The 23,370-nt window shown below is 37.0% G+C and overlaps 3 protein-coding genes across 12 annotated transcripts in view; 1 reads left to right on the top strand and 2 right to left on the bottom strand.

Moving 5' to 3' along the window:
• LOC139104212 (protein Wnt-11b-1) overlaps positions 1-9,372 on the top strand; it is a 12,795-nt gene extending 3,423 nt beyond the window's left edge. Inside the window, exons 2-5 of the mRNA XM_070659546.1 lie at positions 4,686-4,927; positions 5,685-6,037; positions 6,515-6,786; positions 8,700-9,372. Of these exons, the coding sequence (XP_070515647.1) occupies positions 4,686-4,927; positions 5,685-6,037; positions 6,515-6,786; positions 8,700-8,874 (1,042 nt within the window). The 3' untranslated portion in view covers positions 8,875-9,372. The remainder of the gene's footprint in view (positions 1-4,685; positions 4,928-5,684; positions 6,038-6,514; positions 6,787-8,699) is intronic.
• Positions 1-13,488, bottom strand: part of LOC139104201 (EF-hand domain-containing family member C2) — a 21,536-nt gene extending 8,048 nt beyond the window's left edge. The window contains exons 1-16 of one of the 7 annotated variants that reach the window (XM_070659521.1): positions 13,416-13,488; positions 13,232-13,339; positions 12,952-13,116; positions 12,715-12,862; positions 12,318-12,541; positions 11,961-12,203; positions 11,614-11,840; positions 11,352-11,543; positions 11,121-11,263; positions 10,737-10,933; positions 10,435-10,577; positions 10,260-10,373; positions 9,943-10,122; positions 9,757-9,859; positions 8,675-9,625; positions 6,236-6,381 (exon numbers count right to left, since the gene is read on the bottom strand). In XM_070659521.1, coding sequence (XP_070515622.1) covers positions 9,488-9,625; positions 9,757-9,859; positions 9,943-10,122; positions 10,260-10,373; positions 10,435-10,577; positions 10,737-10,933; positions 11,121-11,263; positions 11,352-11,543; positions 11,614-11,840; positions 11,961-12,203; positions 12,318-12,541; positions 12,715-12,862; positions 12,952-13,116; positions 13,232-13,285 — 2,271 coding nt within the window. In that variant the 5' untranslated portion in view covers positions 13,286-13,339; positions 13,416-13,488 and the 3' untranslated portion in view covers positions 6,236-6,381; positions 8,675-9,487. Of the gene's footprint in view, positions 1-6,235; positions 6,382-8,674; positions 9,626-9,756; positions 9,860-9,942; positions 10,123-10,259; positions 10,374-10,434; positions 10,578-10,736; positions 10,934-11,120; positions 11,264-11,351; positions 11,544-11,613; positions 11,841-11,960; positions 12,204-12,317; positions 12,542-12,714; positions 12,863-12,951; positions 13,117-13,231; positions 13,340-13,415 lie in introns of those variants that run through there. The other 6 variants (XM_070659522.1, XM_070659517.1, XM_070659519.1 and 3 more) reach the window with 6 other exon arrangements.
• Positions 13,416-23,286, bottom strand: Esyt2 (extended synaptotagmin-like protein 2). 4 transcript variants are annotated; one of them, XM_070659512.1, is made up of 18 exons: positions 23,095-23,286; positions 21,238-21,626; positions 20,975-21,115; positions 20,775-20,851; positions 20,629-20,695; positions 20,406-20,551; positions 20,169-20,289; positions 19,912-20,082; positions 18,447-18,544; positions 16,887-16,935; positions 16,728-16,817; positions 16,570-16,656; positions 16,343-16,501; positions 16,105-16,257; positions 15,904-16,027; positions 15,480-15,765; positions 15,041-15,381; positions 13,416-13,488 (listed from the first exon to the last, which is right to left on the bottom strand). In XM_070659512.1, the coding sequence occupies exons 2-17, from the start codon at positions 21,574-21,576 to the stop codon at positions 15,054-15,056; spliced, it is 2,436 nt and encodes an 811-aa protein (XP_070515613.1). In that variant the 5' UTR covers positions 21,577-21,626; positions 23,095-23,286; the 3' UTR covers positions 13,416-13,488; positions 15,041-15,053. The 4 variants fall into 4 exon arrangements, with proteins under 4 accessions (XP_070515613.1, XP_070515612.1, XP_070515614.1 ...); XM_070659511.1 differs by lacking the exon at positions 13,416-13,488 and having other exon boundaries at positions 13,498-15,381; XM_070659513.1 differs by lacking the exons at positions 13,416-13,488; positions 18,447-18,544 and adding an exon at positions 17,653-17,744 and having other exon boundaries at positions 13,498-15,381.
• Between the last annotated feature and the right edge of the window lie 84 nt (positions 23,287-23,370).

The following is a 23,370-nucleotide window of genomic DNA, read 5'->3' as shown; positions in this document are numbered from 1 at the left end:
GGAAAAAGAGCGCGAGGCGAGGACCACCACGACGAAAAGGGGTGCAAGCAGGAAAAAACGGAAACGGAGAGAAGGTTGAGCGGCGTTGGATGATGAATGGTGGAGTGATGGTGCTTTTGCGTGCAAAACTAAAATACTAGGGAGCTAGAGGGTGAAGAGGCAGTACGAAAGGAAGATGATCGGGGGAGCGGTACGAGAACGGTCGGGGGTGGAAGATTAGGGGTTGCCCGCGGAATCGTGATTTATAAACGGACGTTTTCTGAGAAACTCGCTCCGGGAGCAAGGCCTCCACGTGATTCTCCCTGTTTATAATTATTGCGGCCGACGTTGACGGATAATTTCGAAGAGTGATCCGAAATCCCGCTACCTTCCTTTCGCGGCCTGAGCGACCATCGATCCCGTTGTCTTAAGGGGCGCCCGCTCGCCAACTGCCGGGCGATGATCTTTCTACATTAAGAAACGCCGCTCCTTCGTGTAGAAGACATTCGGCGATTTATTCGGAAGAGTTTAAACGAAGAGAAACGACGCGTATTTGGAAAACGGGTCCGCCTATCGCTTTTCAGAGTGAGAACCGAGAAGATTTAACTTAAACAAAAGCTCTTTTTCTTTTCACATTCCACGCGCGCAAGTATTCTCGACGCAATTTTTTCAATCTTCCTGCATGTGAATTGAAGCAAAGTGACGTTCTATTCTGGACACGGCCGCCTTACCGGGCTCATTAATCATCGTATGAAAGATCGGAGATCGTTGCTCGTGACTTCGAGACGTCGTCACGAATGGCATTTTCTCGCGGAGCGATCTGTGGCTCTTTTCAACGGGATCACGATCGAGGATCTCTTCGGCAGGATCGGGGCCAAGGATCGATTTATAATAATTTACGCGCAGCCCTCGACACGCGGCCGCAGGATCGTGCTGAATCACACGCGAGTCGCTATTTATAAGATCATTCTTGACGAAACGATCTCTACTATGCATCGCTCGTAAATCACGCGCTCTTAATGCGGGACGCGAGCTGGAGGCGCGGATTGTGTCGGTGGAACTTGCGTCCCACGCGACGAGATCTTAACCGCTTGTCCTGTTAATTTGTCACTTGGGACACAACATCGAACAAATTGACGCTAATTGCGAAACAGAGATCGGGTTCGGTCAATCAGCGAAGCGCATTATATATAAGCGGTTAATAAATTACAGCGTGATTTATTAAGGGTAAAATATCTGAGAACGTTAGAGCGCGATTGACTTATATAGAAAATTGTTCTCGTACTGTTTCCGCGGAGAATTAAATTATAGAGACTTTAATAATTAACATATCAAATATAAATCGAATAAAAATCTATGGCTCGTTCAAATTGTTTATTCGGTCCAGAATGGCCGAGCATTTCCTTTCTCATCTTCCTGGATGCATCGCTAAACAGCATCTCCTTCAGCCTCCTCCGAAAGGAGAGACCTGTAGGCGCTTACTTATTATCAGTCTCGTAAAAACCGCGCTTTATGCTTCCACCAGTCAAAACGAATTTCGAAAGTGCAGCTGGCCGATGGACCGTTTCAAAACGCGTCTTCGCGACTTCTTCCTTTTCTCCACCGAGAAATCGCGTCGTGCATTTTCATAAGAATGTCCCGCGTGAACGTCCGTGAACTTCTATCGCGGGAGCCGCGAATCTCTCGTGGAAACGTGCACAACAGCACTGTCAATAATACGAATATCAAATTGTGAATTTGCAAAGGATATTATTATCTCTCTGAACGGCAATGACGTCTGTCTGAAGACCGTGGAATATCGGAATAGAAAATCGTCTCGTATCTTACTCACTTTACGTTACCAGAATACGACGCGCGTTTTATGCACAGGAGAATTATTTCGTAAACAATATATGTATGCAGACGATAAAAAAAACAGAAATATGTTTCTTGTTTTTCGCGCGATACAAATTTTTATAAAAAAGGGTTATATCGTTATCTTGTAGAATTAAATTTTGATGAATTTATCGAATAATTGCGCGAATTATTAAAAAGCAAGCAGAAAAGAATGGTCTCGTGATCAATAATAAATTAATGATTATTGCAATCGCGGGGCGGTCGAGAGATCAGCTTCTCGCGCAATATTGCATTAATGCATTTTTGTAAATTATTATCTTATATCATATTACAATGGGCAATTAAATTATGTAGCGAGATACTCGATAAATCAATTCGCTCGTTCTCAGTAACGCCGCACTTTATATTCCTACGAGACCTCGATAGATCTTTGTAACGAGCTTCGTTTTATTACTCCGCGATCTATCTATCACACGATTAGATGAATTATTCATGTCTTTCTCAGTGCGTTATTATCACTTTACTTAATCCGGCCAACCTACAAAATTTTAATCCGCAAGCAGGTTAAATTGACTATCAAATATGCGTACATTTCCAATCGAATCAAACCCTTTGTCGCGGATTAATTTTCATTAATTTTCCGAATGTTAAGTAACACAGTAACGTGGCGCAGCTTTAGAAATTTATCGAAAGTAAGCCGCGCGATATCGTTTCGAGTATCGCGATCGGCCTGACGCTCTACACGTTATCGCTGACAATTAATTATTGGACGCGCGATAGCAAATAGTCGCGCATTCGTCTTGAGAGAGTGGCTCGTAAATTACCTTGCCCGCGAAGCTGCGGGCTGAGTAATGCGTAACGCAGCTTAAAATTGTATCTAGCTGCATAAGCGGCCTGTCACGCGTTTCGCCGCAACACTACCTGGCCTGTTCACAAGTGGCTCGCAGATTGTTCATTAAATGCTACTGATATCTCGCGTTCGTATGTCATTCCGGTTGCTGAACGATCTACCTTGTTAAGCTTCGAAATCGCCCGCAGGAAAGATAACTCGAGGGTGCGACAGTTCAGGTTTAAAAGCCGACAGTCACTAAATGCTAACTAAATGGAACCCTAACTTGCTTCGTTAACCACCACGCTGTTTCTTATAAGACCTCAAAGCTTCTACTAGTTCGAGTGGGTGAAGTGAGGGATGAACAGAACCCTTGAAACGTATTTAAAGTAAGATCTTAATTGAAATTAACGCGACGAAAATGCAATGGTTACGCTTTCTAATTTTTGGTACGCAAGCGAATATTTCTTAACGCGCTTATCATTTTGATTCCTAGATTTATTATCATTTAACTGCAGTGAAAGTAAAATCTGCTCTCGGTACATATTTATTCGTTCGGAAGAAATAAATGCGACGCTGAAGAATAAATGATTTACCTTTCGTTAAAAATATTCGACACAAATCGCTACGAAAAGATCAAATAAAGACTATCCACGTTGGTGGTCGAATTCGTTCGAGGCAACTCGATTTAATTATTGCTTCGTATTTGAGCAATCAGTTAAGATATTAAGACGATAAACAATCCTCGCGGCACGAAACGCGACTCGCACCATTTATTATTTTGTCAGCGAATTATCCGCGAGCTCCTCGTTAGATGATACAGCCGGATTGCCGAGGTAATCATTGCGAACTGTACTCTTAATGAGTCGATAATTTAGATCGGATATTTATGGCTCATAAAGATGCGAGCGCCATGAAAATTCGTAGACCGCTCGCGGTAACGTTTCTACTTTTTCATTTCTTTTTGTTTTACGAACAAAACTTGGAGAACTTGCGAACCTTTGTGTTCTTCATGCGTGTAGCTTTAACGAACCGTGTGAAGAATGCGCGCGCGTTATCTTCGTAAAGGGACACGATCCTTCACCGTCACTTTTACAGAATGCACGTTTTTTTTTTTTTTCCACGAAACATTATTTTAAGCAGTGTTACATTATAAATAGAGGTAACCATTATCTCATGTAATCTACGTGTTGAATGTTATGTAATGTACTTATATAAATTAAAAAAAAAAGATTAAAACGTAAAGAGCTTTTGGAAACTGAGAAGAAATATAGGCTTGTCAATAAAGATTGAACCCGGAAGGGTCCAGCCGTCGCGGTGACAGTGAGGGTCTTACGCAATACGTCGCGATTTCACAATGGGTCGTAAAGTAACGTGAGTGGTACGCTCGCGAGCGTTTACGCGGAAATTAGATTCTCGAGGTCGGGTCGTAACGCGAACTCCGAAATGTCATCGGGAGAGAATGAGCGAGCTCGCGACGGAGGCGACGGTAATAACGAATTAGAGAACCGCGGGCTTTTGATAGGGTAATTCCGAGGGTAGGTTCCGTGACACGGGGTTGGCGATTCGACCATTCCCAGGGCTGTTACGTCTAGACGCGGTGAGGCCGCGTGCACGGGTCATTTCGACTCTCAGGTGTCCGTAATTATTATCCCAGACTCGCGCGCTACGGGTTTCAGCTAGCATTCAACTCGCGGCACTTAAACGCGAGCTCTTTCCAACCTCGCGCCCTATAATTTTCGAAATTCACCCCCTGATTTACGGCACGGCGCGGGACCCCGTTATGCCGAAAGAGGTGGATCGCACACGTCCGTCGGCCCTTCGGCCCGATCGTCCGACAGAGTTGTACGTGGCGGATGTTCCACCCCGAATTCCACCGTTGCATGTTTCGTTTCGGAATGCTAAGGGCGGAGAGAAGCTATTCGTTCTGGAAATTTTCATCTACGAGACCATTTGCCGTTGACTTTTCACGAATATATAGTTTAAAGAAATATGTAATTGCGGATTTAAACAAAAAAAAATGCTTTTCTTTTACACGTAGCGGTCTCGGTCGCACTGGCGACACGCACACGTGGACCAGAGAGGCGTGCACCAGCGCAAAGGGCGCGGGTCTGTTGGAGAGGAAGCAAGCAAGGGCATGTAGGGCTACGCCGGATGTAATGCCCGGCTTGGTCCAAGCCGCTAAAGACACGTCGACGGTGTGTCAGCAGGCATTTCGACATCGCAGATGGAATTGCAGTAGCATCGAACGCGCGCCCGATTATACACCTGAGTTGCTTACAGGTTTGCTAAACTGTATCTCTTACGCGAAGAAAATTTTATACTAACAATAAGAATTATTATAGTGTCACGATTGTAAACTATCAAGAATTTAACAAAAAAGAAAAAAAAAAAAAAAAAAAAAAAAAGCAGAGCAAAATGTTAGACTGATCTTCTCAAAATTTATAATTTTAGTATATTAATTAAAAATTTAATTTTTCTTTTTATTAGATAGAAAAGAAAATACTTCTACTTCAACTATATTGTATTAAGTTCGACCGTAATAGATTTATAATCTATGATTTTGTACGACGGTGGGATGCGGTGGTCGATGAAGGTTTCGATGGAAAATGTATCGAATATCCTTTGAGGAATTCTGACGTAAATAGGAAGACCCGGCAGGCGCGCCTCAATTAGCGATCATTAACAAACCGTAATTCCCCACGGTCTACGTCCTCCCTCTTCGCGATCGGCCTCCGTTGGATTAATCGCTCGCGTTTCACGATGATTATGTTGTAAACAAAAGTGCGCCCGAGAGATCGAGATATTCTCTGTTAATGAGAAAACTGAGAAGCGCCAATGAGAGATACATCGCGCAACCGTATCATATAATATGAGCGTAACATTCGCATATTTTTATGAAAGTACGACAATCGTTCTTTTTTCCGTTTCTCATTTCAATAAAAAAAAAAAAAAAGAAGAAGTTACGTTTTTAAAACGTCCGAGAATTAGGAAATTTCGCGCTCGCATTTCCGCGACTTAACGAATGCATTTATTGTAGGAACAAGAGAGCAAGCCTTCGTCTACGCTATGTCAGCCGCTGCCGCAGTTTGGCGACTTGCACGAGGTTGTGCTTTGGGGAACTTGGCGGCTTGTTCTTGCGCCACTCCACCTCGAAGAGAACCACCCTCGCCGTCCGCGCTTATCTCACCCTCGACCTTTACTACCATGTCTGTCTCGTTCGACACGCTGTCCGCGAGGAATTCTTTCAAGTGGGGTGGCTGCGGGGACGACGTGAGGTCCGCTTCGAGGATGGCTAAGCGGTTTCTTCAGGGTGCAACGCCGCTTGGTACCAGCGGAACCGCGAAGTTTTTGCACGCGGTCAATATGCACAACAATAGAGCAGGTCGCAGGGTGCGTATGTCGCGTATGCTAATGGTCGATAAATAAAAAAACCCTCAAACGGTATACTTAGAGAATGACATTTGCCGCGACGAAGACGGTTAACGTATGACATTATCGTAATGTGCGTCAATCCTTACACGAAACCTATAGTTAATATATCGCGAAGGGTCGGGCCTAAAGGGTGATGATCGAAAAGGTTTCACTTACCTTGTATCTGCTGATTAGATTAGATTATTTTTCATCCTTTCTTCCGACCGTCCATCCTTCCTTCCTTCCTTCCTTCCTTGCTTCCTTCCTTGCTTCCTTCTCTCCTTCCTTGCTTCTGTGGTAGTATTCTGGATCACCTTAAAACACTTTAAATCACTTGACGCTATATTACACTGCTTTTTTTTTTTTTAATATACAAACTATCACTAAGCACTAAAACTATCACCCGACAGACGAACGAACGAAAGAATGACGGTGGATTAACTCTTTATGCGACAGGCAGTCGAACAATCCTTAACTTTGGAGTGCAAGTGCCACGGGGTTTCGGGTTCCTGTAGCGTTCGCACTTGCTGGCGTGGTCTAGGTGCATCGGGACCATCCGCCGCCGGAAGTCGTTTGCTACGCAGATACGCCACGGCGGCCGAGGTCAGGCCGAGATCCGGCGGCAGATTGCCACCCTTATATCACCACGATAATCTGCTCTACACGACTAAAAGCCCGGATTATTGTCTACCGGACAAGAAAAGAGGCAGCCTAGGCACGATTGGCAGGTCAGATACGTTAATTAATTTTTTTTACTTCAATTAACCCTTCACTTTTATACCTTAGACTTTTTGCTCTAAAAAAAAAAAAAAAAATAACCCGGCTTTTGAAATATTAAAATAAATTTAATTTGTGAATATAATTTAAGATATGCACTCTAATAAATAATATTAAACAGAAAATAAACGAATTTCTTCCAGATTCTTTTGATCGCGCTTATTCACGTCGCAGCCAGTTAGCTAGGCTTATTTATGCGAGTGCTTTGATAATTACATGCGCAAGGCGAGAACGAGAAGAAGATAGGGCCTTCGGAGATAGGGCAAGTTATCCCGACGATCCTCAATCGAACCTGTTCTCGAAACCGAACGAATGCGCGTTTTACGATGGCCGGTTCGACAGACTGTTTGCCGCGTTAATACCATTACGACAGAACCTATTCACGATCCTGTTCTCGGGTTTTTTTTTCTTTTGTCGCCACTGCTTGAGAGGTGTTAATGCTAATTTTTGCGTGTTGTTTCGCAGGTTAGCGCTACCGTTCGAAGAGCGCTTTTAATGTATAAGAAGCGCTTTACGACCTCTCGATTATGCCGCGGAATGTTTAATGAATACAAAATACGTACTTTCTACGCGTTGAATTTGAGGGTTGAATTATTTCTGTGCCTATGTTTATTTAAATCTTTAATACCCGCCACTTTGGAAACGATAAAAAATTGCAAAGTGTTTAAAAAATAATGTTGCTGTCCCGCCCGAATTGTTTTATACAGAATATATCTACTAATTTATCGTGAACGTTTAAGAAGGAACCGCATCCGGGCCGGTTTTTTATAATACGGTGATTGCATTCGTCACGGATTTTCCAGGAGATGACTCTCCATCGTTCTCGGATTATTCACGCCCCGATCCGTAAATTAAGATCACCCACGGCACTCCAGGAGTGATAACGGGGACCGTAAAGAAGCGAGCAGGAAGCGCCGGACGAGGTAGTTCCGGTGAAAAATCTTTTGTCTCATTTCTGTCTCAGTTCATAAATCCAGCGCTCATTGTTCGCGTCTCGCGTGTTTTCGCATCGCTAAAACGCGACGCAGACCGGGAATATTCGCACAGATAACGTACGAGGCGCAAATAAACCTCAGCGATTCTATAAATCGGACTCGATAATTTCGTGAGAAATGATTATCGCGGGCTCTAATCCGACGTTTGTTTCGGACGCGCCGATATTTCATTCTCTGCGCGTTGATATACGGCGTCAGGTTCTTCGGTTCGCCGCCGACTCGCTTCGCCGGTTTGCAGCAGCTTGCAACCCAGTAATTATAAGTCCGCCTATAATTATACGAAATGGGAGTGGCGGGTGTTTATCACGTCGCGTGGACCAGTGTTCCGCGTTGCTGGCACGACGCTTCTCGGGGTCTTTGGTCTTTTTTTCTTGACGCCGCGTAATTTACGCGGTAGCCTTGATCGCGCGGAGCGGTCATCTTTGCGGCGTCAAAGACGGACGTCATACAAATAGATTATTAAAGAGCCTAAAAAATTTTAACGAAGTTATCGGAAGACCGAGGTCATTGAGACTGCGTATTCGGACGACCTTGCCCTCTCGCGGATTATATTAATTTCTCAGATGATTATTACGAGGTCGCGGAAAACAAACACTTCCGCAAGTGCATTAATTATGCACGCTTTGTCTGCGAAAGAAACTAGGATATCGGTGTCCAATTATGGCGAACGTGAAATCCAATCCGTTCACATCCGATATATTCACGATAAAATAGTATTACGTAACCATAATAATTATAATAAAGTTAAAATCCGTGTCGTTTTGAAAACATTGTATATAATCAAAAATTTTTATCTTAAGAGGAGCAATTAAATAAAATAAAAATATTGGATTAATCGACTTACAAAATAGAGGAAATCTCTTTTGCAGACAATGTAACGGCAGCAGTTCCGGATACGAGGGTTGCGAGTATCTCTGTTGCGGCCGCGGCCATGTGACCAGGACAGAGGAGATTCTGGAGAGATGCGACTGTAAGTACATCAGCTGCTGCTACGTGAAATGCAAGACGTGCAGGCGGGTCGTGAAGACGTACGAGTGCAATTGAGGATGAACGTGGACGTGGATAATTAACGTGCCAGCAACGCGTCTCTGATCTGCCCGAAGACGAAAAAGAAAAAAATAAAATTACGCATGTGAACATATATTGTATGCTAAGCGCGAATTAATTAATTCTGTGAGATGTACGGGCGAATGTCGTGAATCTCGACACGCGATGGATAATTATTTAAGCGATAAATTATTTACCGTGAATGTGTACGACTCTTGACCTTTATCTCTCTCTCTGTTTCTCTCACGTGGCGGTAGATAGTGTAGGAGTTATTTATGCCATTTGGTATTTATTCGATGTGTGTGCGTATGTTGCGGCGAACGACGGCGAGTAAGCGTGTTTTGTTTCTTTCGACGGATTCACCGAGTTTAATGCGAATCGTCGTCGTCGTCGTCGTAACCTCAAAACGTAGATTAGAGCGGTGTACATAGAACGCTTCATATTTCTATGTAAACTTACATTTATATTCTGCAAATATACGTTGCTTGAAAATAACGAATGATCTTATTTTTTCCCCGATCCTTGCGCGAGACGAAAATCGCAATATAATTTTCATTACGATTATATTATAAATCATTGGAGAAAATATTTTTACGTGAGGACTGCGTACTTAGTGTCCAGGCTCAAGATCCGTTTCCGCGTTGCCGTTATTCTCCTCCGCTTTTAGGTCGAGATCTTCAATGAACTTGCACCAATTTATCCCCCCACCACAGTCCGGCTCTTTTTCGGACGCCCACCAAAGTGCCGTCTGCAAACAACAAATTTTCTCTTATCTAAATTGCTTTAAATTTCTTTCATCAAATAGAAAACACTTAATTAGCATAAATAAAAATCCTGAAAAAATACTGTAATAAAAATGAAAATAATAAATCAACTTACTTTCACGTTTACGGGTTCAGCGGGTGGCAAAGGATCGATTTTCACGTTCATGAATCGTAACAGATCATTATAATCGATTCTGTCATCTTCATCTTTGCACAAGCTTGCAAAAATCATAATGAGTTATGATAACAATAAAGTAAAATATTGCCAATCAATTAATTTACAATATTTGGTACAACTTACTGATCCAGCATGGAGTTTAACAATTCTACGTCGACGGGAATTCTGCAGCCGCGTAGGATCGTATACAAAGATTCGCGAGATAGAAATCCCGTTTTATCTTCGTCCCGATGACGCAGATCCTGCTTTAAGCGGTCGAGATCTTGCCACAAAAATCTGTGTAGTTCCGTGTGCAGCAGACGTCTAGAGATAAACAGTCAATTCTATTAATTATTATCACTTTCTTAATTGCTTGGCACAAAATGTTTTGTTATTTCCTATTATTAAAAAATTAATGATTACAGATCTACAGGCAAAAAGTTTAGAATTAGCGTACGTACCTCACATACTCCCTCGATCGCTGTTCTATTTTCTCGTAGGACGAGTAATATCGAGCGATCGTGATCATTTCGTGTTCTGTTATTTTGTTCCCCATATAACGATGCAACGCCTCCCTAAAAATATAATTTTCATCAGATAAAATGTGAGGTTATGTAAAAATTACTTTACACGTACTTGAACTTTTCGTATTTTAAAACTCGAATATCATCTCTCGTAGAATCTTCAAGTGGGGTGTACAGTTGAACAAACTCTTTATAAACTGGCCGTAAATTCTCCTGAATCTTTTTCATTATTAATTTCTTGTTTGCTTTGGGAAACTGCGAAAGGATTATTCCTTCTTTAGCGCCACATACGCAAATGTGTCAAATCTCGGAAGCCATAATTTTGTTGCAACGTTCAAGCGGTACTTTTTTTTTTTTTTACGAATTAGCTATAACTAATTTATAAAATCGAAACGTATAAACGTTTTCGCGTACCTTGTCGCAATGCAATTCCATGTAACGCAGAGCATAAACATCCGCGGATGTAATTTCAAAATGAAAGTCGTACAGGTTTAAGTGCGCGCCTATGTAAAAATCTTGTGATTTGTAGTATTCCGGTTTCTTGCTTGTGAAAATATTCTGACCAGGTAGCATTACTGGCATCCGTTTTTGGAACAAAGATCTCTGAAAGCCTGATTTAATTTTGATATTATTCTTTATATTTCAGTATTTTAATATTTTTTAATTTTATTCTAATATGCTACGTAATATTAATTATATAATTATAATTATAGCGATTTAATTACAAATATTTAACTCATTTATAGAAACAAAGAAATCAGTGATTATTATTTTTTAAACTTTTTAAATCTGAAATACCTGAGTTTTGTTTCGCCAACTCGAAAATCGATATCGTATCGTCCATGAGAAATACTCTTATAATAAATTGTCTTTCTTCATTTTCTGGAATTTTTGATATTATTTTTGCTCGAAATTTCAATACATGACTATTAAATCCCTGCCTGAAACAGTATAACGAAACAAATTGAAAAGATAAAATTAAAGATTATGAGTAAAAGATAGTTTAAAAATCTGTTAATTGTAACTCACTTGTCGTGGTATAAAAACTTCATGAAGTCTGTCTTGGGTGGTTTTGGCATCACCTTGAAACAGTTTCCGAGGGAATCTTCGTAAGATCCAAAACCATTGTAGGGCGGTATGTATTTTCCGATTTTTTGGTACATTTCGTCACCTTTTCGAGGTCTTATTAGCGGCGTAAAGTCATCCAAGCCATATTTCCTTCTAAAAATTATTCAAGAAATAAATAAATTAAGCTTTGATTAAGTAAGAAAGTATAATCGCATTATTATACCGATAATATTCTTTGGTAAAAACGTCCATATCCGTGATAATAATTCTTCTACCAAAAACGTTAATTTCCGCTCCGATACCCAAATCATTGTCCTTGTAATAATCGGTGAAAGTATTACCAGTGTTCAGAGAATCTACCATGTAATAGCTTTGCCTTGCATTCTCACCTAATACGTTCAGAACTGTAAAGCGGGTGTCTGTGCCGATTGATTGTAAACCGGCATAAAACTAAAAAAATAATTCAAAGATATATACAAAAAATTATTAAAGTAATGATCTAATCTGATATCATATTATTAACGTCGTTAAAATACGTGAGAAAAATTACACCTGTTTAATTGTAAATACCTTCGGTATCTTCATTCTTTTAACGAGCATTGGACCGTAGTCTCGACCAGCATTTGGTGGTACCTTTACTTTGACTTCCATTGTATTATCGGAGAGATAATAATACAGTTCGAGATCGTGGATAACACCGTAAAGACTTTTGGTGTCGTCCCAATATCCGTAAAATCGGAGTACCTGCCTATCGTACTTTAAGAAATTCCCGAGAGTGTCCGACGTGCGATTAGGCTTTTTTGAAAGTACTTCCTGTTGCATTATCGATAACACAAATAATTTTATAATTACATTTTAAGGATATTAGCATATAGTATGATGCAAATGTTACACTAAATTCATTGACGTGTGATTTACACTACTTACGACTTTTTGAACTTCCTCATGCGAATCTTTTGGTACATCAATGGGATCGGGCACCGGTATTCCCAAGCGGTTAAGAAATTGCCTCGTGAATTTGTCACAGTCCACAATTTTGTACACCCGACCGTATATCTCGGGTTCTTTTCCGACATTTAAGTCAAGTATATCGTAATATCTGTACTTCACCGGATCGGGAATTGATATTCTTTGACGTCTGACCAAAACACCTTTGTATAAAAAATTAATACAATTGCAATTATTTTGTATTAATAATTATTAAAAATACTTATTTCAACTTGATTTTTTTTCCAAGATAAAAGCGTAATAAAGCGGGGTAAAATAATTTAACGTTGCAATGTCGTTAGCAAGTGAATTACAAAAAGAAAATGCACCGTTAAACCTTGCTCAAGACCGCTGTTGTCCACAGATGGTTCTACGATTTTCATTGTTCCATCTTCTAAGAAAAAACTAATGTTCACCACACGAACACGAGAGACTTTCCATTTTTCTTGCACAGTCTCTTGAAAAAATGCTTTGAACATGAGCCTCTAAAAAATGCAGTTAAAATAAAGAATTTATTGAAAAGTATCACGTAAAAATATTTTTTTTATGGAGGTTTATTAATTATTAATCATACTTGGCCATCGTATGCGAGCCACGAAGGAAGTTCTGGTTCTTCTCCTTGAGGGTAAATGGACGAATAACGACCGTATGCTTTTGTATCAGCTTTTTCGGATAAATAATAAACTCCATCGTGTATCTTGTCGAAATATTGGTTTTTGTGAAATTTTGTTCTTCCAAGCTACCAAATATATTAATATTTTATTATACATTACTTTGTTTTACGATATTAGTAATGACATGAAATCTTTCGATACCGTGCATTTTAACTATGTCATGAATATAATATCACTCACATTTTTGTCGACGTTAAATCCTGGGAGGCAAGGTAACTTCGCTTCTCTTTGCATATTGATAAAAATTCTATTAATTCACTGCAAAATTATTGAGTCACAAATTTATTCCTGGCGTAGAAAAGATATATAATTATTATAAAAACTCTTCGGACTTTAAGAATATTAGCAATGGAATCGGCATTACGTTCACGTTATATCGTTGTTTCCTTGGTGATTGTTGGGTCTATACTGTGATACATGCAGATACATGAGGAAAACTAAAAAGATACAGTAAAGACAAAACAAATTATTTCTTATTCGATTATTGATGCGGATATTTTAGGTTAGGAAAAAGGGTTGCAATAAAACTTACGATTATACATATCTTTAAACAATTACGATAACAATTTTTGCCGCAATAAATAAATATATATATATACTTCTGACATAAATAAAAATTCCACTGTTATACTAACACACCCATAAAATAACGAATAGTAATCGCACATAATCTTTATTGTTCTCAGCAATTTGTGACACTTATTGCCGGCGTTCTGTTTCACAGATTATAGATACGTGACTATAGCTATGTGTGACGTAATGGCAGATACGATGTTAGCCGCGGCGACGGCGGCTAGCGTACGTAACCTTGTCGTGGTGTGCGTCGAATCTCACACGAAGCACGCGCGTAGATGTGTTACGGAGCACCGGTCACAGAGGACTGAGGGAGAACGCGGCCTACTACATCCCCCCGTACTCGGCGGCCGAGAGTGGAGGAAGTCACGTACGCCAGCCGCCGTCGCCGCAGAAAATGCTATATCTGCTTTCCATGTATCTATGCATATACATATAATATAGCAAAATCTCCAATACAAATATAAAGCGTATATAATAATTTGATTTCAAGAATGCCATAATAAAATTGTATCGATGTATAATGTATACCAATGCATTATCTTATAAAACATGAATTATTTAAATATTAGTATAATTACTCATTTAATTACCTGTGTAAATGGTAAATGCATTATTATTTAAAATAATCAAACATCGAAACATAAAAATAAGAGTATGGAACACAATGTCGCAAAGACTGCTCTTTACTTAACTACTTTTCATAAGCATATAAATTAATTATGTTATACTGTATTATTCAGATCATTTTTCATTTATGCATAGTGCATTTTATGTTGCAAGTAAATCAATGTGTAAATATAAAGAAAAATACAAAATATATTTAACGCCACATGTGAATTGGCATTGTGGTTAAAGAAATTTTTAATATTTTGTATGCGCACATGTTTAATCACGATCTTTTCGTATTCTATTAGATACGAATACTCACCCATAATTGAAATTCACAGATATAATGTGATAAATTCTTCAATTAAACGCCCAGCGTTTAATTGTTTTAGGCACATTTTAAAATGCAAGATAATAAAGTCTTTGATAAAATTCATTTTCTTTTTTGCGCGCGTTTACTATAAGATTTTATAGATTATCGAAAATTTAATGTTAATGAATCAAGTTGCTGGGCCAATTTATCTCCGCTTCTTAATTGCAGCAACGTTATATATTAGATAATTGTCATTATACGACGTAAGTACAAACGTCTCTCTAAATAATATCTCTCATTGTTTCTTACAAAACGTCTCGCGTTTTGCATAGCACCATATATTAGTAACTTTAATAAAATATGAATTTAGCAATAACGATTAACGTAAAATAGAAATAATATCTGAAACTTTCATTGTTTATATAAATTGTTAAGTGGGAATTTAAGTGGTTGTTTCGTCAAGCAGACGCACAAACGCTGGAATCCCCACTTACCTTTTCTTTTTTTCTAGTCCTTAATTTCCGGTTGTAAGTCGTACCAGCTGGTGAGCGTTTTCGTAAGGTTGATTTCGGTCAATTTTAAATGAATTTGGCCCATTACGTTGCTTCCGGTAGATAACCAACCTTTTTGTGTGCATACAGATACTTCTAATATGCGCGTATTTAAATCTCCTTGCGAAACCACATATTCGAATTGTTCGTCAAATGATGGGTTACAGTTGTCCTTTACCACAGCGGTCTTGCGTTTCGTTTCTTTATGCTTGTCCGGCAGCAGGTAGAGTTTTACATACGGATCCGGTATGTTATGCGGATCGTTTTGAGGAAGTGGTAAATTACTGCAATATAATTTACATGTGACACGAAATAATATCTCCATCTAACTATAATAAATAAAAAATATATTTAACTAAAAAATATTGGGAAATTAACTTACGCAACTCTATGTACGAAAACAGTAAGTTTCTGTCTTTGCGTACTATAACGTATAGTCAATTGTATTCTGCCTAATTTCGCTTCGCCTGAAGAAGACGTGATGCTCGGGTTTCTGTGAATAAGCTGAGGACTCCCAGTATAAGAGGACGGAGCGCTAGTGCTAATTATTAATTCTTCTTCCACCGCTGTTGGTTCTTCAGGTAAAAGTGCGGCGGCGGATCCTGTGCTACGAGGTTGACTGTTAACCGATTCTTTCGACGGCTGTTTTTTAAGAGGGCTCGGTGGTACTGTAAAAAAAATTTCGGCATTATAAAGTAAGTTTCATATCTGTCGTCAGTAACTTAGTAAATTTTTTTATTTTACGAAAAATACTTAATTCAAAAATAATTAAATTTTTTGCGATATTAATATATAATTTTACTTACTACTAGAAGCTAACGCGTTACTGGCATTGGACTCTTGACGTTCGATTCGTTTATTCAATTCATGGATGTCGTGATCATCTTCATCTTCTTCGGAAGTGGGTTCGGGCTGTTCATATTTTAGGATCTGTAAAAACAGGTTATTTTTATTCCTCGTTACATTAGGTGCGTCATACTATGCACATATAGTTTTCAATTACTTACGTTTAAGGACATTGACAGCACAAGTTTGCTATCCGCTTCAGCTTTTTGCAAGTCATACGGTTGTTGCGTTACCTCGAGATTTTTTTTTTCCAGTAATGAAGAAAGATTGTAACTCATTTCTCCAACTATCATAGCAGTTTTCTCATCTATAATCTAAGAAAAAAAAATACAATTATTCATTAAAAATAACGATAAATTTTACATTTTCTTAAATTATTTTAATAAATGTGCAGGAAACCTTTATGTGTAGAATTCCTGTTTCAGGATTGCTGATTAAAAAGGTGAATCCTCGTTCCCAAACAGGATCACAGGAACGTGGTACGGTAGCCGTTCTTTCTTTCTTTCCACCGACGCTCGCCTCCAAGTAAACGTCAGGTTGTTTATTTCCTCGAATGCACTGTGGGTTAATAATATTAAAAATTTTTGTTACATAACTTTTTTTCGTACGTATTAACAGATACATACCGGCAAATTTTTAGCAGAATCAATATAAAGTATAAGAACAGCTGTACTCATCGATGTAACTCTAAGTTCTTGGGTTTCTATTAGAGCCTGCACAAAAATTCTTAATTAAAATGTACAAGTGAATTTATAAAGACATGCGAGCTTTACTATATACTTACAGCTCTCAAATCGGCAGGGTCTTTTGAAAATTGTAGCCACGTTAATCGTAAGTGGACCATCCCATGCTTTGCTTGTTCCAAGGATACCCACTACAAAATAAAATTAATTAAAATAAAGTAATTATCAAGAAATTATGTTATATATAACTCCATACTCACTGTATCAGTCATGCCCTTTTTTTTCACCTGATTAACTTCGATAGTAGCTCTGTTGCGATACAAAATAAAAATACATTATTTTTTAATCTTAAATTACATATAACAAACTTTCATTAAATTCATATACTACTAATAATTGCTTTAGCAGAGTGGCGTGCTTTGGCAATATCATGATGATAGCAGTATGATTATTAAATTTCTATACGAAACGCCTTCAAGATTGTAATGCAAACTCTATTGTAATTTTTATTTAAAAAGCATATAGCTTTCATGCAGCATAGAGTTTTTAATAAATTTTCAACTTTATCATTGAGTAATAATACAACGTCACTGCATGTTATATACGTTTATAAAATTAGGCATGCAACATTCCATAGCATTATTTTATTGCGTGAAGTAAAATAAACATCTCAATATTTGCGTGATAACGAGAGTAATGTGGTGACATAAATTCATAATTATCTTTAATTCCATATTACGATCGACATTCTGTAATATATTTTTCACATACCATAGTTTTGTTTTTCGTGTTTTGACCAAATGGCATGCACATCACAGATATGTGATTAATGCTTACGTTTAAAATATTTTAAATGCGCTGCAGTATTTCAGAAAAACTTATCATAAGAAAAATGCAATCTTTCAAGCATAACTTAATCTAATAATCATTGGCAGAGTATCCGTATAATTTACATTCTGTACAAGTTTCGTAAAATGCAATATTAATTTTATCTGAGATCGATGTATTTGCTACATTCGGGAATACCTGCCAAGTGGATCGTCTTGAGCAGCGTTGTCTTTGTCAAAGAGCTGGGCAACCACCGTGTTGTAAGCTCCCAAGCCCTCTTCCACTATAAACTGTCACCACATAGTCTATTTTAGTTATCTTTCTTATTAAATAAAGTCACCTAATCACTCTGATTAATTAACTGACGAAAAAGATTAAACCGTTTACCGTATAATACTTTTTTGTTAGAAATAACAAAATATTTAAGTTAATTATAATAATTGTACAACAGATTGATAAAGTTTACACAGACTATTAATAGGTACACTAAAAGTTAAAAAATATAGAAAAAATGTTAAAGAAAATTAAAAAGTAATATTACTTCGAAAATGTAACACATAATTTGTTTTACTAGAACAAACCACGCGCGCGCTATTTTTCAATATAATTTAATATTTATTTTTCAAAAGAAAACCGATCCAAAAGATGTTTTAATAAATTAAAAAAAAAACCTGATTTGTTCTAGTTTCCTATCTTAAAAAGTTGGCGCGTTACGCATAGATAGAAAAAAAATTATTAAAAAAAATTAAGTATTCGTGCAACATGTGATTTAATAAGCTATAAATATTTGCAGCATTAGTGAAATAAATTCCGTAAAATAGTGACAGACATAGATTATTTTACAATTTGTATAGGTAACACATTATATACTGGAGTATATAAGTATTACATAAAATAATTAAGTAACATGCTTAAAATATAACATTCAAATCTGAGTCTACACACTTTTGTGCACACGAAAACATTGCCTCAAATTATAATAATATTACTACCTGCCAAGGAAATCGTCATATTGTACCCCTGGGACATTTGCGTCCCAATCCCAAAGAGATACCACAGCTTCTTGCATATTGCATGAACTGATCATAGCCTGCATGTGTATATTTGACATTGAATAAGAAATATATAAATTACATATAAAAGTAACAGGATTTTTTTAAATAAAAGTTGTATATTGCTGTTACTTTTCTTTTTGTGCCTTACATTGCTGCACTATGTAAATGTATGCCAAATGTATATGTATTATGAATTTTATAAAAATAACATCTGCAAAATTTCGTTTAAATGATAATTATAACATTTATTTCTTGTATGACGATTTAATTTTTTTTATGTGTCTAACAAGTGTTAGTGGAGGAAGTTAATAAAATAAAATAAAATCCCCAACATGCACACACAAATATTACTCCAATTAACGTCAAATGATTAACATAAACATTATCACAGCATTATGACATCATGCAACAAAGCTTTTCGATAGCTTTTTCTATAGATCGAAAAATAAATCGAATGAATTTAATATATGTTTGATGAATTATATGCATTACGACATAAATTGTACAGCAAATATTTTTTAACAACAGAGATATGACATATAATACAGTGAAATATTTTTTTTTAATTCTTTTACGTAGCGGCATGAAATCTGAAATGAATGATAAAAAAAAAAATACATAATGTTATATTTAACTGTACCTTCCAAGACTTTCATCGCCTTTCGTATCATCACTGTCCCACAGCTGTATCGTCACTTGTTGCGCGATGGCTGAAGTCACGGCACACTAATCCCATATAATATATTGCACATCACATACATAACATACATACCACTTGTAAATTTAAATTGTATTAACATTAACAGATTTAAATGTACACTGAAAGACAGACATCGCGTTTGCTGTTACGAAGGCCGTCAGCGTATAGATTTAAAATCAAGTATGGCTTTTAATTCGGTGACGGCGACATCTGCCTTTTAGGGTACATTCTAATTGAAGACTGGAAAGGGCAACATTAACCACTAAATGATATGAAACAAGATATGCAACCGCAGGAAAAAAAAAAAAAACGTTTGCGATTAATTAGAAATTATATGTATGGATTATGTAAGAAAGCAAGAAGAATTGATTACTTAAAACGCTAGATTAGCAATGTATGTAAAATATTTATAAATGCTCTATGTACTTATCGATGTTTTTAAAAGGAAGTTAAATGCAAGAGAGTGGTATATCTCATTTAAATCGTTAACTGAAAGAAGTAACGTGAGAGAATAGATTATTCGTAAAAAAAACTTTTCTGCGAAAGGTTGTTTTATAAATCATGGAAATATTTTTCTTACCGCGCATATAGAAGACCTTGTGTTGTATTTTTTTTTTTAAGTATATGACGATAAATTACAGTAAAGCACATGCATTAAAACTTGTTAATATATCGTGTTCGTTTGTAAAATATCGTACATACCTCACACCAGAAGTCCCATTTCGGATTAACGGTATTGTCAATAGTTTTCGTTCTAAATTCCTGGGCGCCAACATTTATGACTGCATACGGATCAGATTTGCCCTTACCTAACATTCCAATATCTTTTTTCATTAGATGCTTTGCTTCTACAACGTGAATTCTTAGAACACCCTAATATAATAATTAAAAAAAATTAAAATGTTAATTAAGAACAAAAGATTAAAAATAAAATTAATATATGAAATATTTTTGCTTACTTCAGGTTCAGGTATTTTTAAAGACTCCATAGGTATTTCTTCGCTTAAAGGTATAATTATTTTATTCGGTAATACAACAATAGCTGCTATCTGTTCAATGATTGTCTTCCTTAAAATTTCACTGAAAAAAGTATTTTCGTATTAGCGTATAAATTTTTACGTTTAATTAATTAATTAATAAATTCTAATTATATTTATGTCAATTTTAAATTAAAAAAAAAATTGTTTTAATCGTACTTAAATCCAGGCAGATCTAATACATCAGCCACTCCTACTAAATTGAAGTTAATAGTGGGAACGTTTAAGTAGAATATCTGTACACCTCCAATTAATGGTATCATCGGTAGCATAGGTTTCATAACAACGCGCACTAAACCATGTATCTGAAAATATATATTAAACATTGAAAAAAATATTTTTCATAATTATATCGATCTCTAACGCATTCTAATGCACTTACTTGGAAGTCCCTAATACCACCTTTAATGTTTCCAACAGAAAAGGTAATATCACAGTCACCAGCATACCTAAAGAAATAACGATGAAATAAACGAATGTTAAATACATTAATTATTATTGCGTTATGCGGAAAATTTAAATACATACATAATGTCCGCATCTAAGATGATCTCATTTCTTGAGGTATTTTTATCGTATACTTTGATCCCATATATTTTTGGTGGCTATAAAAGTTTACGTAAATTTTAGAAAACATAGTTGAAAGATAAATATAAGCAAAAAAATAAAAAAATAAATAAAATAAAAGAGATGCTGTATAAATTTTAATAAAATTTAAATAAACTCACAATGCGACCTAGAACTAGACGATCAAATTGAAAGCCTTTGATTTTATATTCAGTCAGTTTCTCAACAATCGACGGCTCGATGCTTTGTTTACACAGTTGACGAACAAATTGATTCATACTTGGCCATACCTTATATAAGATCTGAAAATGTAAAATATAACATTAATAATTATTATTTAAATTACTTGAGATTTTCTATTAATGTAATCATATTTAATAATTGTACAATTTGTAACATAATGTAAAAAAAATGTAATTCATACTCTGTTTAACCATTCGGCTCTATCAAAATCCGGGAAATAAACCCATGAAGGCAATTCGTTCATTCGACTAACGATCAATTCCTTTTCCTTGGCCAGAACACTCGCTTGCGCCGTAATGGTTTTCAACTCATTGTCCCGTTTTCGTTCCGCTTTCCATACGGAAAACACAATCGGCGCAATCAACCACGCTATGCTGAAGTTTAAGTATCCCCATCCCCAGATAATACCAGCCGCTGTCATCTTAGTTAGAAAAGATATAGTCAGCGAGCTGACATTCATGTATGGCCAATTAACTGGCTTGGAATCTTTAGAAACATTGTCTTCCGATTCTCCGTCCATTCTCGATTATTTTTCAGATCTTCCCGTTTGCCAATCAGATCTTGGTTTCTCTGAAAAAGAAAAACGTGTTAGTTTTATTTTAATTTTAAAATAATTTAGGATATCCTGACAAATAAAATCCTGTAAGTAAATTATATTTTAAATAATCATAACTAGAGCTGCACTAATAATAGGTATGACGCAGTTAACTGCATTTATTTGCTTTAATTAACATTTATTAACATAAATAAAATCCTATCCCGTCTGTGCTGCACTCGGCTAGATTTTACTTGAAAATTGTTCCAATTGCGTTGCCAGAGTATGCACGTATTAGATCGTTTAACGTAATTTGTGGATGACCTTTAAGATCATAGAGAACATAAAATTTCATGATGATACAGAAGCTGGACCGTACTAATTTTAGATCAAAGATGCAAGTGAGATAAATTATTTTTATCGTATTACATTTTATTATTTAAAGATCTATTTACTTTTTGAAATTATTAATATCTTTATTAATAGTTTTCTTTTTTTTTCGTTCTGTTTCCCCATTGCGTATCGCAATAAAATAGACAACTTCATAAAATGATACTACTAAAATAGCATTGTTCTTCAGAACAATACAATAAGCATAAATAATTATCGCACAACGATATGCATGCACAAGTCTTTTTTTTTTTTGCTTGTTCGGTCATACCTTGCATTTTTCATTGCGAAACGGTGGGTGAGAGATGAGGGGTAATTCATAACGATAAGATAGCGTTTATAGGCCTTTGTAATTGTTGACAAAGGTGCAGCCCACGCTCATGGACACTGCGAAAATCAATTATTCGGTATATCAATTGTATGACGAACAAGCAAAGCTGGCCACGTGCACAATATTCTCGCTTCTTGACGAGATGTTTAGCCGAAATCTAAACATAGCTCATTTTCACGTGGCGAAGTATGCGAATTTTAACGTGCACGGTTTAAATATTAAACATAAGAAATAAAACGTAATAACAAGATTAAATAAAAAATTTTTCCAAAGAAAATTAGAGTTTTTTTTTTATAAAAAAAAATTAGATTATCGGATTTGTAATGAAAGAAAATAGCATTATATCCATGGAATATAGGAAATTTACATCTCTATTCATCTGTATTCATTAATAAAGTTAGAGGCGTGATAACGCTCTGTGCTGTATTAAAGACGCAAATTAATGCAGATGAATGCGAATATATAGCCGCGGCTAAGCCGTGTGTATAACTCACGGAATTACAGTTTCATGGCGCCTGTATATATTTTATTAATATACATTAATCATAAGTAACGATTCTCAATCGCGTCTCAAACCTGACCCTTGAAGGCTTGGGAGTTCTCGGACGGTCCTCCAGTGGCTGAGACTGCGGTAACGAGTTCCCGTCAATAGCTATCGTGTTTCATCGGCATTTCACATTGCTAAGTTTCCTTTCAAGAAAACATCTATCGCTAGCAACAGGACTAACGGGACGACAAACTTGCGACAGTAAATTTCATTTACGGTAATCGAGGCTACTTACATTTGTTGCGGCATCGGCGTGCGAGTATTTCCTCCAGTTGTTTCCCTGTTGTCTCGTTTTTAGCGATGATGACACGCGCGAACACGTACGCACGATTGCGAGACACGAACTGTAGCCGATCCGCACCCGCGTTCCCGCGGAACCTGCGACACGGTCGGAGTGTTGGTGAATACTGATGGTAATTTTACGAAATCGCGAATAGCCAGACTGGTTATTAAATAGATAGCGCTGTGTTCGCAGCCGTTTAGCCAATCAGCTAGTGTTAGACCCGAGCAA

This window comes from Cardiocondyla obscurior, linkage group LG07, assembly GCF_019399895.1.
Source record: "Cardiocondyla obscurior isolate alpha-2009 linkage group LG07, Cobs3.1, whole genome shotgun sequence".
Classification (NCBI taxonomy): Eukaryota; Metazoa; Arthropoda; class Insecta; order Hymenoptera; family Formicidae; genus Cardiocondyla; species Cardiocondyla obscurior.
The sequence above is the reverse complement of the archived record's forward strand: the minus strand, read 5'-3'. Positions and strand labels throughout refer to the sequence as shown.